The sequence below is a fragment of the Epinephelus moara genome, chromosome 8, assembly GCF_006386435.1.
Source record: "Epinephelus moara isolate mb chromosome 8, YSFRI_EMoa_1.0, whole genome shotgun sequence".
Classification (NCBI taxonomy): Eukaryota; Metazoa; Chordata; class Actinopteri; order Perciformes; family Serranidae; genus Epinephelus; species Epinephelus moara.
This window is the reverse complement of record NC_065513.1, coordinates 28,392,098-28,408,388: the sequence shown is the minus strand read 5'-3', so window position 1 is coordinate 28,408,388 and position 16,291 is coordinate 28,392,098. Positions and strand designations below refer to the sequence as shown.

The 16,291-nt window shown below is 42.4% G+C and overlaps 2 protein-coding genes and 1 long non-coding RNA gene across 5 annotated transcripts; 1 reads left to right on the top strand and 2 right to left on the bottom strand.

Annotated features, from left to right (window-relative positions):
• Positions 1 to 680: 680 nt before the first annotated feature.
• On the bottom strand, positions 681 to 7,134 carry znf131 (zinc finger protein 131). 2 transcript variants are annotated; one of them, XM_050050913.1, is made up of 9 exons: positions 6,991 to 7,134; positions 5,032 to 5,179; positions 4,844 to 4,945; positions 4,575 to 4,719; positions 4,363 to 4,471; positions 4,060 to 4,251; positions 3,566 to 3,941; positions 3,300 to 3,430; positions 681 to 1,771 (listed from the first exon to the last, which is right to left on the bottom strand). In XM_050050913.1, the coding sequence occupies exons 2-9, from the start codon at positions 5,159 to 5,161 to the stop codon at positions 1,247 to 1,249; spliced, it is 1,710 nt and encodes a 569-aa protein (XP_049906870.1). In that variant the 5' UTR covers positions 5,162 to 5,179; positions 6,991 to 7,134; the 3' UTR covers positions 681 to 1,246. The 2 variants fall into 2 exon arrangements, with proteins under 2 accessions (XP_049906870.1, XP_049906871.1); XM_050050914.1 differs by lacking the exon at positions 6,991 to 7,134 and adding an exon at positions 6,758 to 6,874.
• A 3,627-nt stretch (positions 7,135 to 10,761) lies between these two features.
• selenop (selenoprotein P) lies at positions 10,762 to 14,612 on the top strand. 2 transcript variants are annotated; one of them, XM_050050922.1, is made up of 5 exons: positions 10,762 to 10,920; positions 11,474 to 11,704; positions 12,057 to 12,269; positions 12,378 to 12,495; positions 12,646 to 14,612. In XM_050050922.1, exons 2-5 carry the CDS (start codon positions 11,502 to 11,504, stop codon positions 13,258 to 13,260), a joined length of 1,149 nt encoding a protein of 382 aa, XP_049906879.1. In that variant the 5' UTR covers positions 10,762 to 10,920; positions 11,474 to 11,501; the 3' UTR covers positions 13,261 to 14,612. The 2 variants fall into 2 exon arrangements, with proteins under 2 accessions (XP_049906879.1, XP_049906880.1); XM_050050923.1 differs by having other exon boundaries at positions 10,764 to 10,920; positions 11,471 to 11,704.
• Positions 13,362 to 15,543, bottom strand: LOC126394224 (uncharacterized). The gene is made up of 2 exons (XR_007570353.1): positions 14,196 to 15,543; positions 13,362 to 14,084 (listed from the first exon to the last, which is right to left on the bottom strand). It is a non-coding gene; the product is annotated as an uncharacterized LOC126394224 (long non-coding RNA).
• Positions 15,544 to 16,291: the final 748 nt, after the last annotated feature.

Genomic DNA, 16,291 nt, shown 5'->3' with positions numbered 1-16,291 from the left:
AAGGAGTGGCTTGAAGAACGTGACAAACAGCCCTTGGAATCGACCAGGCCTCCAAATTCCCCAGATCCAAATCTGATTGAGCATCTGTTGGACATGCTGGTACCCCAGAGGTTCTGTGTCAATGCCTTGACAGATCAGTCAATCTGATCCACAGTGGGGACCCTAACCTGCCAAGGCATGGACACAGGACCTCTGAGGGTGTTCTGTGGTGTCTGGCACCAGGGCGTTGGCAGCAAATCCTTTGATTGCTGTTGGTTATGAAGTGCGGTACAGATTTGTTACACAGATGCACAATCGGATTGAGATCAGGCCAGGCCATGTCTGAGCAGTCCTGCTGTGGGGCCATTGCTATCGGGAGTGCCGTTGCCATGAGGGGGGGTCTGCAAGTGTTTGGGTGTGTAGTGCGTTCACGAGGCAAGAAACCAAGGCTTCCCAGCAGAAAATTGCATTGTACAAAATGATCTATGTTCACCTGTCAGTGGTTTTAATGTTGTGGCTGACTAGTCTGTCTTATGAAATGACAGGGGCAAAAGCAAGGGCTAAGCAAAACACTCGTCTCTTTACACATCCAACAGATACAGAGCAGGTTTAATGAGGGCAATATATAATTATCTCAACAGCATTCATACATCTATATACCCTGAGATGCTCTAAGAATAATCAGGAACTCAGTAGATTAATGTCAGACCTGTAGCCCAGTCTGGAAACCAGTTTATTCCGTATCAGTTTTTCCTACAAAAACACCAAAAGTCAATATGAAAAATGAGCTTGAATAAAACTGTAGCATTAGCACTGAGGATCGTCAGCACCACACATACGCTGTCTAATGAGCTGCAACAAAAACATTTCATTCATCGTCAAATTGTCTTGGCAAGTGACTCAAACGGAGAGAACATAATAGAAATCTGAATAAAATAAGGACACAAATAAAAAAAAAAGCATAAAAATTGATTGATGAAGCACTGTAGAGTCATTAAGAGTACACGATGTGATGGCAAACAGCTTTGAAATAAATACAGGATCATTAATTTTATGTCTCTGTCACTCTCCATATCTCAGAGTTCAAAGAGTGAGAGGTGGTGGAAACAGAGTCGTTCAATGCGATGGCGGCCAGCAGGACATTTTTAGGCTACATGCTGTATCCCACATGCAGTGTTCTTTATTGAAAATACGTCAGCTACATGACCATGCAGCTGCTCGTGACTCAAAGTGTCCAGCAAGTCCTTTACGAGTCCTTTTCACATTCTCATACGACGGCTTGTTCCGTCTCCTCAACGCTCACCATTTCCCCCTCCATCTCTACCTCCACCTGAGAGTTCACCACCTGCTGCCCGTCAACTTCAGTCGTGGTCACGTGCACCACCTGGATCTGCACCCCGGCCTGCTTTAATCTCTCCACGTCCTCTTCGCACATCTCCGTCACCCCTCCGTCCTCCATCACGACTGTTGCGGTCTCCCCCATCTCCATCACATCCACAGGCTCCACTGTGACGTGTTCCACCTGGATTCCATCATCCAGCAGGACCGTGTCGGATCCTTCTATGCTCTGCGTTGCAATGGCGAGGGCGGCAGTGGCGGCAGAGTCGGTGATGACCAGCTCTTCGGTTGACTTGGTGTCCTCAATGGAATGGACTTGTTTGAGGTGGGCCTTTAGTTCTTTAGGGTGGGTGAACCACATGTCACACATTGTGCAGTGGTTGGGCTTGTCGCCTGTGTGGCTCACAAGATGGTCTTTGAACTGGTCCCAGCTGTTGAAGACACTGCTGCAGACCTGATGGAGGAGGTGTGGGAGAAAACAGTAGGTCACATAGGAATCATGGGGTCTATGAAACCTCAGAAATCAGAGACAAATGTCCTTCACAATATCCTGGACCCAAAGGTGAGGTCATCAGTTGTCTACTTTTGTCAGACCAGCAGTAATAAACCAAAAAATATTCTATTTAAAAATGTATTAATTATTTGACCTTTCTGCCTGAAATTTTTTTTAAATTAAAGGAATATTTCATCTACAAAATAATAATTTGTACATCAATTAATCACTCCATATTACACTGAATTCATAAAGAGATCTTTGTTCTTTTCACATGCCTCAACAGTACATGAAATCACCAAAAACGGAGAAAATTCTTGAGGGGCAGTACACATGCCGCATTTTTTGCACCTTCAAATTCATTGTTTCCAATGTAGACGCATGTCAGGCACGCTCAAACACCAAAGAGATGCTGTCACGGTGTGCAAGCATCCCCAAGCGCCTATTTTTCTGGGCGCGATGGTTGCGATATGCCCACACACTTACAAACAGCACCTGGAAGAAGATCAGCTCTGCACTAAGGATTTCAGGTAAATAGGCTATGATACGATGCTTGTTAAGGTCGCTTGGCAATGTCAAATGCAACCTGCCACCATGCTTTTGGAAGCTGGCACAAAAGTAGCACCCAGCACCCAACCTTGCATTTTCCAGGTGGTTAGAGATGCATTATAGATTACCGAGTTTAAGAACAGCAAAACTGTATCAAAACATCCATTTAAAAACTCTTGAAGAACGAGTGCGGTATAATTCAAGTGTCATTTATCCAATTGTATGCTTAGCACTTCCCAAACATGTATTTTCACTGAACCCATAGTATTCAAAACAATTCTGCAAACAAGCAGCACAACTAGGCAAGCGTGTTGGAGTTCAAACGCACACACTTGTCCAGACACAATGCTCATCCGTAAATGAGACCATTAATGCGGAAGTGTTTTTAGAAGCAAGGTTTTAGCAAAAATGCATCTGTTAAATGAGACTTGGATGATACTGCACAAACTGCATGATAGTTTGTAAGGAGCTGATTAGACATTGAAAAGCTGTTGTAAAGGCGGCCCTCTTTTACTGCAAGTCATTTCAAATTTCTCTTTTTTTTTCGGTCACAGTGGAGGCATGCCAGAAAACAAAAGCTTTCTTCACAAATTCAACGTAACATAGAGCGAGTAACTGACATACAAATGATCACTTTGTGGGTGAAGTAATTACCTACACTAGGAGGAAACACTTCACTAAGAGAAATAGATTTCTCAAGGTAAAACACCACAATCTAAGCTGTATGACAATCTATCAGTACATACAGTATTAGTAGATTATTTAATACATCTGTCTGTGCACTAAATGAGGCACATCAGAATGTCTGGTCTTTCTGCATTAAGTGAATGAAAACATTCATGTAATGTGAAACAAAAAGCATTTGGAAAATCATTTCTCTACTGTAGATGCTGCGCTGGCAGAGGAGCATTTGACGGCCCTGATTGTGCACAAACTGTACCTGGCATTCATAGAGTTTCTTGCGTCCCTTCTTGGCTCCAGCCCCGTTCTGACAGGCTGCCATATGGCACTTCAGTGTGCTGTTCCTTGCAAATCGCTCATGGCAATCTGGACACTCATACGGTTTTTCACCTACAGATAACACATATAAAGCCAAGCATGTATGTCAGTGCTAGATATGAAATAAGAAGTCAACAATATATAAGAAAAATTCATAGTTTGCATATTAAGAATCTGAACACAACCAGCTTTGTTTTTCACTCTCACCTGTGTGCTTCCGCAAATGCTCCTTAAAGTGGCCAAAGTGGTCAAAGTGCTTTTTACAGTATTCACAGACGTGCACTTTCTTTTGGGGTTTCTGGTTTCGAGACAGCTCTTCTGCATCAAAATGAAATGTGCTGATGTGCTGCTTCAAGGCGCCCTCCCGCGTGTAGGCTCTCCCGCAGTGGCTGCACACGTGGGGTTTTTCCAGCAAGCCCAGGTGCGTTTTCAAGTGCTGTTTGAGGTGGTAGTACAACTTGAAGCTGCGGTCACACTTGTTGCAGCGGAACATGTTGTCTACTTGGGAAATCTGGACCTCTACAACCTCGACGTTCTCCAGCACCTTGGAGGCAGTGACGGTCTCCTCCTGATACACCACCTCCTGCCAAAGACAAACAGGCAAGGCAGGGTTAATCCTTTCACATCTACAACTCTTACTGTAAATATAAAGTTTTAAACCAAAAGAGCATTAACGTCCGCACAAATACAAGTAAATATACCTCTTCTATTCCTTCCTTCTTAACGACCTGTAGCGTAGGTTCTCCTTGCTGGTATTTGCTGGTTATGTCAGCAAGAAGAGCCAAAGCAGAGTCATCCGACGACTCCTGAGCATTCTTGGCTGCATCGACCACCTCCTCCAGTCCGGTCTCCTCCACCTCAATGGCCCCTTCTCCAATCACCTCAATCTCCACCTGGAGGACATTGAAAACAGTCAGTCCCAACAATACAATGTCTGGTTAAAGTAAGGGTCACCTGAAGAACACACTTCCAGTTCCACAACACACCGCCACGCACATACTGACCTGTTCCCCTTCTACTAAGGGTAGGCTCTCTGTGATCACATTAGACGTCTCAGCAATCTTCCTCTTTTTGCCTTTGCTCTTTGCCGTCAGTGAGGGATTCTCATTTATCCTACAAAAGAAGACAAGCTCTTGTTGATTTAAATTCTGACCATTGCACAATTTTAGCTTCAACAGCAGTGACACGTGGCAGGTAAGCTGCATGTGAGACTCACTTATTGCTGAGCGCTTTGATGGCTTCCTGCATCTGGAGATATTCAGCCGCCTTCCAGACATCAAAGGCCTCCTCTTCTCCGACTATGACCAGTGTTGCTGTGTAAGTGAACTCCATCAGCTGGCGGAAGGCCGTGTTACTCACTCCTGTCGGAGGATGACAGAGCAGCAGTGATGAGTAAAAGCTCTTTTACGCAACACAGTAACAAAGACTGCATAGTAAAGTATGACTGTTTGTTTTTCTTCAAAAAATAATTAAAACACAGAATACCTTCTATCTCCACCAGTGGCTCCTGGGTAAAATCCTGGAAGAACTTATGGAAAAACTGACTGCATGCTGCCAACACTGCTTTATGGGCTCTGAACTGATGTCCTGCAAGAGACAACAGACACAAATATAAGAAGCATTGCTGAGGACTTTCACTATGACATCATAAATCCTTAATATATACTACTTACCATCCACAATCAAGGTAATGTCTGTGAACTGGTCCAGCTGCCGTTGTTCATTAAGTTTGTCCATCATGACTTTGTAATGCGCTGGGTACTCATTGCCTCCCTCCAGCTCCACCTCCACCTCAGCCGCCATTATCGACCTTATCCCTTTCTGCACAGAATTTAAGAAGACATAATATTCTTAACATTGAGAAAGTTACACAGCTATTAGCTCAACTGACATCACCAATGTCACTTTGATTGACCTGGATTCCTGGATACAATTTTCTCCACTGTTCTGATGCACAGTTATAAGAAGAGAACACACTAAAACAACAGCGAACAGCAAAAAGGTGCCCAATATTTCATGTTTCAACACCTAAGTTCACACATGCAGTCATTTAGTGTTGATTAAAAAGATGAAAATAAAATGAACCAAACACTTCGGGCACTCTGTTTACCACTTCAGTTCATAGATTTTCATCTACATCATAGATTTTTATCTACAGTACCTATCTTATCAGACCCCCTTTGATAAAATAGTTTGTATGATTAATGTAGCCTTGTCTTGACAGCCATGACCAAGTCCATGACTTCAGTGAGTGCCACCTGACATGAGATTTGTGGAGGGACTCCTCTGTTTCATACATATTCCCACTTTGCATTTGCACTTTTGTAAACAGCAGGTCACCAACCAAAAATGCAGATGACTCTGGAATGATTTATGGACTGTTTCATTGCTATTCTGTTGCTAGGGCAACAACTTTGGTCCCTGTTTACTTCCTGTCAGCTTCTGCATTAACATATATTCAAACAGGAAATACAAATGGACCCATTTAGAATGCTTAAGTTGTCCGGTTTGAAACGGTCTATAGACCTTTTTGCTGCTACTCTGTTGCTAGGGCAACAGCTTTGGCCCCTGTTAACTTCCTGTCAGCCTCTGCATTAACAAACAATCCAACAGGAAATACAAAGGGACCCCTGATGTAGAATGTTTATGTTGTCAAGTTTGAAAAGGTCCATAGAGTTTTGTAGCTCTGCATATTATTACACAGAGAAGAAAGTGACACAGATTAGGCAACTTCCTCATCTTGGGGACACATTTGTGGCTATTGTCAACAGCTGAAATGTGCAGCAGGTGTCTGCATTTGTGTTACATGCTCTATAAACCATGCTTAAGTGATAGTTAAGTCAAAAATGAAAGAATAATGTTTAGAGAACCACATTTTACTGCATGTCAAGTACATGCATTTCAAAGTTTGGTCACTGTGCAGTTTTAGAGCACAGCTAGCAGACCTGCATCTAAACAACAAAGCAAGACTGTGATTAAATTGTACTGGGTTGGAGAAGGTGATATCTAAGGTTCAAAGATGACAAATGGCTTTACAGGACAACAACACTGCACAGAACAAGGAAGTCAAGGTGAGGGCCCATAAGAACAGCATCACAGCTGAGCATGGTAAAGCGTTGTGCTTGCCTTTAACTCCAAAATAAAAGTGTCCATACATAACAGTTTCACCCTGCTACATTTTAAGACCCTGGCGTGCCACACGAGGGGACGGGCGTGTAATAGAGGCAATGATCCCACACATGGATGTTCATTTAACTAACGTTGACCGCTTTGCTAGCCCAGCTAGATGTTAGCTAGACGTTAGCTTGACTAGCAAACATGCAAACCTGCCCCAAACAGAAGAAAAGAATACGTAATTTAACATACCCGAGACATAAATGTAACCACAGCCCAACTTACCAGGGCTGGATACACCTATATAAGCGTTTCGATACTGGAACATGAAGGAAATGAACACAGTACAACCCCAGAGTGTCGCAGGTAACGGGCCTCCTAGCACGCTCGCCATTTCGCGTTTGACAATCAACATTACGTCATCAAACCGCGCATTAAAATACACTTTTCCCAGACTAATTTCCTAATTATAACCGCCGTGGATCAAAATACACGTCACAAACCATCGGTATACATACCTCGAGTTTGGTTACGCTGCTTCAGAAAGTTGTTTTGCGATAGTATTTCCCTCGACGCATGTAGCGCTGTTCTACTCTCGTTGATCCAAAAAGGGCGGTCGCTCAAGCCTCGGGCCTCGGATTCCCAGAAGCCCTTGCGAAGGCAGGGACGCCGAGGAGCGTTGCTTAGTGACAGCGGTGAGTGGCGACCTTTTACATCATCCTCTGAATCAACTACTAAGAACGAAGCAATCTAATTACATCCAAAACGAATAAAAGTGTATTCAGAATAAATTAACATCACATTAAAATCAATTTATTTGATAGTAATAAGAGTAACAAAGCATCCTCCCTATCAAAATAACACAGGAAGTTACAAGTAGCTAGTATAATGTAGCCTGTAATGTTGTATTTATGCTCAACTACAGACTCTGTGGCCTTATTCCAGCTGGGTTTTCCTCCCATATGAGACTAGAAAAAGCATCTTATAAAGGGTAGAAACCTTAAACTCAAAGGTATGGAATGAGATTTATAACACTGCAGTGTCTTTAGCTTTGTCTGATTAAACACATTTTTCCTCATGTCTGGACCCCTGTCCTTAGTCTTTCTATAGCTTATCAGGGTGTTACATTTCACAGTTTCATTATTTCTTATGAATTGTACTTGCATTTTTTTAATATGTTTCTGTGAATAAAATTCTGAATTGAAATGAGGTGCAGCATACGGGTAGATGATTTTATATAATAATAAATAAAAAAAGCAGAGGGAGCATGAGGCATACAGTACGGTGCGTGATTATGATTCTTATCAGTGCAACTGCACCAAACTGTGGGGACAACAACACCCAAGAGTGAAGTAGGCCTATCTCTGAGAATGTTTTGCTGACCCAGGTTTCTAAGATACTGCGCCACAGAGATGGGTCCAAGTCATTGTTTTTGCAAGTCACAAGTAAGTCTCAAGTCTTTGCACTTGAGTCTTAAGTTTAACCCCAAGTCAAGACTGACAAGCAAGTCCTAAGCTTTCAGTTTTGAGTCCTAGTAATAAGTAGGACTAAGTAATAATGCGCTCTTTGCCAGATGTAATGCCATTTTAACAACAGAGTAATACATTAAATAAAAAAAAAATCATAAATACTTTTTAAAATTTGTATTAGGGCCACACAATATATCACTTTTTTATCGTTATTGCAATACCAACTTGCACAATGAACATATTGTGAAAGAATGCAATATCACATTCAGGAATTGAATTCGTTGAAAGAGAATATCAGTAGAAAACTGCAGTTGGTGCCTCTTGGAGTCAGTTGTTCAATATATTTGATAAAAGAATGTTGTAAATAGTTTCCCTTCATTTTTTTTTTTAATTCAACAAGCAATTTGTATGTTAGCAGTTTACTGAAGCAAGCAGAAAGACAACACTGAGTGCACTTTAATATCTTTTTGTTTGTCACCTGTGATGTCGTTACTGCAATATTCAGCAATGTTATCACATGTTGCATATTTTCCTCATATCATTACGTTAAAACAAGTTTGATAGAAGTTGTTGCATCTCCGTAATTTTCAAGTTCTGAATACTACAATTTGTTTTTTGTTGACTATGTATGTGAACGAAATTATCTTTTGTATCATTTTCATTATCAACTATTTTCAACTCAAAAGGCTCAAGTCCAAGTGAAGTCCCAAGTCACTGGTGCTAAAGTCCACATTGGGTTGCAAGTCTTTTTTTCTTTGTCAATCAAGTCTGAAGTCATCAAATTTGTGATTCAAGTCCAGATCTCTGCTGTTCCACTTGTTTAACTGTTGGTTATTCGGCAATGTTTAGTGTGGAGTTTCATCATCAGTTCAGATTTCTTAAAGCAAACTGATTTGCATTTTTATATGCAGGTCAGTGTGCCCTGATAAAGAGCGTATGTCACAGTGCCAGACACTGTAAATGAGTAACACTGGGTCATAGACGACCTGGCAGGTCAAATGTCATGCTCTGCTGTATCAGCTGACACTACACCACAGTCGAGGCATCTCACTGCACTGATCAGGTGATGTTTATAGTCACTCTGTTTGTATGTGTCCTTTTAGATCTTCAATTTTAACTTCTACTCGGGGGATTATTTACTGTGCATCCTCCATGCTGGTATGCATGTAATGTATGCAAGATAGGTACATCCCACATGTTAAGCATACCACCAAGTCAGCTGCAGAACTTTTGTAATCAGCACAAGCAGCTGGAAATTAACTGTTCAACTTGTCTTAACGACGATCTCTAATATTTAATTGTGAGAACTAAAGTGGTAAATCTATAGTAGATAGAGATATATAGTGGGTGTGGGAACACCTACGACACTAGGAAACCCGACCTGACAGCAGTGCTAAATACATCCTCAAAATCACCATGGAGAAAAACAAACACTTCTTTCACACAGTTGTAACAACAAGCTTGAATTAGATTGTCTGATGCTGTGCGGGTGTTACTGTAAACGTGTCCATCCCTCCATGCTGTACTGCTCACCATAGTTTTTGAGGTAATAGCTTATATTCACACTTAATCTTAACCACAGTGACATCGACTGGCCTAGTTAAAACTGGCCTTTGACCTCAGTAATCTTGTAACAATGCTCTCACCGCTCCAAACTAGAGGGCCTATATCTGCAGCAGGATAACCTCACCTGCCCGACTGGACTTTGAGTCTGTTTACAGCTCTTTTTTTTTTTATTAAACTGTGGATGTCACATAGGTCTCTGTCCCTGCAGTGTTGCACAATAATTGCTCCCTCACCTAAAACTGGGTAACAAGTTTCAACAAAAATAAGACTGTGTCAGTATTTCGAACATGTGCATTTATTTCCCCTGATGAAAAAACATAAAAGTCAAGGGCTTTTATTTTGACAAAATTAAAGACACATTTCCTCCTCAGACCTGATCTTTTGTTTGGTATGCATTTTTGATTTCTCCTAGCTATTTGAGTTCAGAAGGACCCGATAAATATAAAAAACTCAACACTGTCAACAATAATAAATCCCAATGTCCTCAAAGGAGACAACAATTAGCCTAAGTCCCAATGTCTTCAAAAAAGTACTTCCTTATTAACAGCGTCTTAGCTTGTTACTGTTGCTAAAATTGGTTAAATTTGTTGCCATATCAAACTACAAACATTATTAATCATAAATAAACAAGTTTCAACCATAAATTTGCTCAAAATCTTTCTTGCAGAGGACACTATAACCCCGTGTTTCATGCATCCTCCCTCCAGTGTTGCCTACACTTGCAGCATATGCTCAGTTTAGTTCAGCACTACACAATACCCTGTAAATATTATCCTCCCTTTCTGTCTGTGTGTATTAAACCGCAGGATAACCTCAGGAATGCTCAATCATGTCACATGTGCATGTTGTTTAGCTGTGTAGATGGGGACTCTGCAGCAACATGCTGGAAACTGACCAGAGTCCCACCCTCTGTCCTTTCTTACTTCCCCTCTCTTCGCTGAAAGTGAAAAACAGAATTGCACAATGGTCTTGCACCATCGCGAAGGCTCATAACACACCTCTACGATATACTGAACATAGTGTCAAAGCATTTCATTTAATTTACAAGGCAAATGCATGCACTATCTGCAGGGCTGACATATCTTCACCGCCCGTGTGAGACAGGCAGCTCTTTCTCCTCACACTATTCCCCCGAAGGAATTTGTCAAGCTGCCAGCTGCAGAGAAACATACCCCATCAGATAAAGTGATTGTATCCTGTCAACAAGGGGATTTTGTGCACTGTGACTTTTTTAACTTGAGGAAAGTGTAGGCATCAGCAAACAGCTGGGGTTGAACTTTGTCCTACCTCCACATAGAAAAACAACAGGCAGAGTATAAAAGGGGGGAGCAGCGGAGGAAGAGAGTTGTTTTTGTTCAAGGAGTTGCAGCAACGCAGAGCTGAGCTGAGAGAAAGAAACTTTTTACACAAGGGGTAAGTGACAGAATTCACCTCATTTCACTGAGTTACTTCAAAATGCAGCAATGCACAGAAAGCAAAATGTATTTATTTATTTTTATATATGATTCTTTTACAGCTACAATAAAAAAATGTTTATTTTTTCATAGCTGTGGCTGTATTACTCTCATAAACGCCACTGAACTGTTTTCTACATTATATAACTTCTCTGCCTTTATACATGTTGTAATATATCAGAAATGTAACATGTTATGCTTCAACACTTGCTGCTTCCTGTTCAACTACATGCTGTTTCTTTGATTTTACTACGTATCCACAAGCTTAAATTTGTATAGAAACAACAAGAGCACAAATTTGGGAACCTCAAATAAACTGCGTTGGCATACCTATGCCGATTTGGAGAATGTACAAATGATAACCCCTTCTCTGACCTTTTGTACAATCCTACCACTTCTGTTTGCTGAGTTTGACCAAATCTCGTACTCCCTTCCCCTCGTCTCCTCTTTCACCCCTTCCCCAACTTCTCCCTCTCCCCACCCACTATCCCTCCCCTCTCTGTGCTCAGCAGATTGGGGCAGCGAGGAGGCACCACAGGGATGTGGGCGTGCCTCAGCCTGCTCATCACTCTCTGCCTGCTCCATGGGGGCGGTGCAGAGAGTGACGGGGGCGGGCCTCGCTGTCAGCTGCCACCAGCCTGGAAGATAGGGGAGGTGGAGCCGATGAAGGGGGCCATGGGTCATGTGACGGTGGTGGCTCTTCTGCAGGCCAGCTGATTGTTCTGCTTGGTGCAGGCCTCCAGGTATGGGCCCGTCATGTGTAAGCCGATGTCCACCTTGAAAAAAGTGTGGCATTACATCATCATAGGAACTCTGAATCTGTGGCAAAGCATGACGCTCACACTGCTTTGTTAATGGTATTAGATATTAAACAGTGCCATTGAATGCTATGGCCCATTCTGCAAGGCTTGCCAAGTTGGCAGCGAGGTACAGCAGGCTCAGACTGGTCCTGCTTGTGCAACTAATACAAAGTTCACTGTCAAAGAAGTGCATCCTGTTTATACTTGTTTGTTAAGCAAACTATCCGGTAAAACTTAATTAACGATTTTATCTTGGCAACTGATTTTTAAACTCTGATCTCCCTCACCTGAACAGAATGGACGGCCTGCGCCAGAAGCTTGAGAATCAGGGCCTGAAGGACGTGGTCTACATGGTCGTTAACCAGCAGGGGGAGCAAGCACAGCGCCTGCACCCCATGCTGGCCCTGAAACTGTCAGAGAACATCACACTCTACAAGCAGGACGAGCAACAGCCTGACATCTGGCAGGCACTGGGCGGAGAGAAAGATGACTTCCTCGTCTATGACAGGTGTGTTACCTGTAGTGCATAGTTTTCACATTGTGTGAGGCAAATCCAGAGCAAATATTCTTCTTTTTTTCTGTTCCTCACCATGTTTTTCTATGCCTTGGCCATCAGGTGTGGTCGTCTCACCTACCACATTTCTCTTCCGTACTCCATCATCGGACAAGGTCATATTGAGGGTGCGATCAAAGATACCTACTGCAAACGTGTCTGTGGGGACTGCACACATGAGGTACAGACCACACACAACTACAAGAACATACAATTTAAACAAGCATAAGCTGACTGTTAATACTTTGGCAACACATTTTATAAAGATAAGCTCATACGCTGCAGTGTCTTTTGGCTCTGTTTCCATTTATCTTCTCAAATTTTTCCACAGAGCACTGAGACCCCAGAGGAGTGCACGAGAACACCAGATGCACAGCCTGATGCAGACGCTGCCCCACCTGTGGAGGATGGTCATGGTCACCATCATGGTCACCACCACGGCCATGGGCACCACCACGGCCATGGGCACCACCACGGCCATGGCCATCAGGGTGTTGATCATGGCGTTCATCCCCGTGGGCATGATCACAACCATGGCCAGCAGGGTGTTAGTCAGCAGGGACAGGAGCAAGTTGGAGGAGATCATTTAGATTTAGGCCAGATGCAGCAAGTAGTGCACATGCACCAGATGCCACAGGACGCCCAAGGGGCCCCTGTGAGGCCTTGAGTAGCAGAGAAGGCTAGCTGAAAGTCAAAGTACAGCTGACAGTGGGCAGCAGGCTCTGAAAACGAAGTCGCTCCCAAGGCCAGCTGATGCTGACACTGACGCAGGCTGTTTGGCGACGCAGGGAGCGAGCAGCCGGTCGGTTTGTGACACTGTAATGAGGCACTTCCCGCCTCCTGACAGTGACACGGGCTGATGGGCGATGCAACCAATAATGTCAGGGAGAACTGACAGTGACGCTCGCCTCCTGCTGAATGACAGCAGCCTCAGCCAACTCCATGAGCCTGACCCGCAGGCGTGAGCTGAGGATGAGAGCAGCTGTAAGCTGCCTCTGATATCAGCTTCATACTAATACCAGCCAGAAACACCGGGGTCAAGTGCTCTTTTTACCAACTAGTATTACCCTGGGAGAGGGCAGAGCAACTCCTGACAGCATGCATGTAGGATAGATGAACATGAGTCCAACATCACACTGATGAAGACACAATAAACACATCAAGCAAAGCATGCACTGGCAGCTTGTTAACTCATTACATTTGGCAAAAGATATGCAAATAATTTGTGCCTTGAAGAACATACACCATGTTTCACCTGTCTCTGCGTGTCTGTCAGTGGGTTGCTCTCACCCTTGCTCAGGAGTGTATGTGGTTGTCATGTTCATAAATGACCTCCTCCATTTTGCTATCTCCATCCTTAATGAATCCAGGCGCAGAAACTACGCTCTAGTGGCGTCTGTATGAAATCCGGCAGGAGACAGAGGAGAGGGTAGTTCAGGAACATGATAAACACTTTAAACAAGTTCAGGATTTAAGGATATTTGAGGGAACAGAAAAAGATACGATCTTCAAATATGGGAAAAATTACATTTGATTATTATCAGAAATCCTTGAAGACGGTTTTACTGGGAAAACCTGAAAGCATTGACTTGTTACTGAGAAAAAAATAAGTCTAAAAAACATTTCAAAGCAGACTTTAAAAAGTTTATACCAGTGATGTTTTTGTCTGTAACACAAGCTATTGATTGATTGTTCTTGGGCACATATAACAGCAGTAACTAACATGAATGTCTTTTTTTATGTTTGTCCTTAAAAGTGCTGTATGTAACTCTGGAGAAAGACAGATGATTTTTTGAGTCTCATTCCCAGGCCGTCAAATACCGACGCTCTGAGTTGGTGGTTCAGTCAGACTACCTACCCAAAACGTCGGTATTTGACAACCTGGGAATGAGACTCAACGATCCTCTATGTTTCTCCAGAGTTTCACGCAGCACTTTGAAAGTCTGCAAGCTAAAACACCTATCAGGAGTAGCATTTTAAATGCTAAGTACACGGTATTTCCTGTGTATGTTTTCTTAACATTTTCTAGATTTTCTATGTAGGTTGCAAAATCGCACAAATTTATACACGGCTTGCTTAAAGAAAAAAAAAAAAATACATGACTCTACAGTTTGGAAAAGGGAAGAGGGAAAACGATTGTGAAGCAGTAACGACTGTTGGAATACACTCTGTAATTAATGATGGTTTCTGCGGGAAGATAACAGTCACCCTGAAAACCTGATGCTTTTACAGAGAGTTGTATTGTGTTAAGGCTGTCAAACATAGAAACTGAGAGTTGAATAAAGATGGCGGAGTCACTTTTGGAGTGTGTGTGTGTTCTTGTTAAAGTTTAAACATAAAAATATGACTGTGAATGTCTATATTTAAGCATGCTGACTTGAAAATTTGCTGTGTAAGCAGAATTGTTGGGTCAGGGTGGGAGTGACTCTTGGTGGTACTTGGCAACTATCCCACACGTGCAGAAGTTGGAGGCATGTGACCTCAACAAAGCAGAGGGATCATATTACCCACAAGTGTACATTTATATAGAGTTTAAAGCATGCCATTAAAGTCCAGTTATACACAGATCTTATGGTTTTATGGTCTTGAGTTCATAAAACTGTTTTATTAACACATTTGGGAGATTTACAGAAGGGTTCTATTAAACTGCTGTGCCCAGTATTCGCCAGCAGATGGCGATAAAGGCCCACACAACAAACCACCACCACACTCCAAACAGCTGACTGCTGAGTTTACTTAATGGCCTCTTATAGGCTTACCACATTCTTTGACAACTCCACCCGAATGAGCTTTTAACAGAGTCCTTCCTCACAACAAGGCATTAACTAAAGTGACTTTAATTCTGACTGACTATTGCAGCATTTATATAAAAGCCGTCTTTCTCTAATTTCCACTGCACAGATGTACAAACATGCGATTTCAATTCCAGCAGCGCAAACTCTCCTGATTTAGCACACACATGAGCAGCACATGTGAAGTGCCAGCTTGTAATGTTTGCACAAGTAGTCTATAGGGGATGATGATTATTTCAAATGTTTTCACTGAAGCAGAACACATTTAAATGTTACATGGAAAACAAAAACACATCTTGTTTAGTCAGAGGTGGTTATGCATACTTTGGATCCTCAACTATTGTATTCTATTTAAATAAAACAGTTTATCTGGTTTGTTAGTGTGGTATATTTGTGTTTGTACTTCACGTAGTATTAAAGGGACATTTTTCCCCCAAATTAAAAAATCTACTGTGCTATTTATCAGTCTAGATTCTTATGGCGTGAGCTGCCAAGTGTTGGAGATATTGGCCGTAGAGATGTCTGCCTTCTCGCCAATATTATAAAACTAGATAGCGTTTGGCTTGTGGTGCTCTGAACACAAAAAATACTTGTGAAAAACTCAACAGCAATGTCTCTTTCCAGAAATCATGACCCTGTTAATCAAGATAATCCACAGACGTTGCGAACAGTTGCATGTAGGAGCTAGGGCTGTCAAAATAACGTATTAATTTCAATTGATTTATTTCAGATAAAATAAAAATTAATGCCGATTGGTTGCGTTCCATAGTGCCATTTGACTCGGTGCTTCACTGAAGGCCACAGTGGCTTCGTCACATGATGGATGCAGATGAGACAACACTGCTTGGGCCCCTGAACATGACATTTATATATTAAAAAAGGCCCAGATGGAGCTGTTGATAGGAGCGCTGCAATTTCTGCAGTGAGGAATTTTTGTACCATTGGAGTACTTAAAACCTGAAATATCACCTCAACACACAGCACTTAGGTCTGAGCTAGCACAGCCTCTGATGCAAGCGCTAGCAGCCAGCCTCCGCAAGTCTCACTCGTCCAGGCGTTCAGACAACTGCAGTCCAGTTTTGGTGGTAGAGGACAGGGGGACAATTGTGTCCAAGCAAGTCAAGCAGCTTAACTACAACATATCTGCCAAAATTAATTTGAATTTAAATTCTTTAAATACTTTCG

What these genes read in the sequence shown, in the direction of transcription:
- znf131 (XM_050050913.1), bottom strand. Translation starts at nt 5,161, where the DNA reads ATGGCGGCTGAGGTGGAGGTGGAGCTGGAGGGAGGCAATGAGTACCCA. An exon ending in CATTACCTTGATTGTGGATG is followed by an intron (nt 4,946 to 5,031) that starts GTAAGTAGTATA and finishes TGTCTCTTGCAG; the next exon opens with GACATCAGTTCAGAGCCCAT. An exon ending in CCTTAGTAGAAGGGGAACAG is followed by an intron (nt 4,252 to 4,362) that starts GTCAGTATGTGC and finishes AATGTCCTCCAG; the next exon opens with GTGGAGATTGAGGTGATTGG.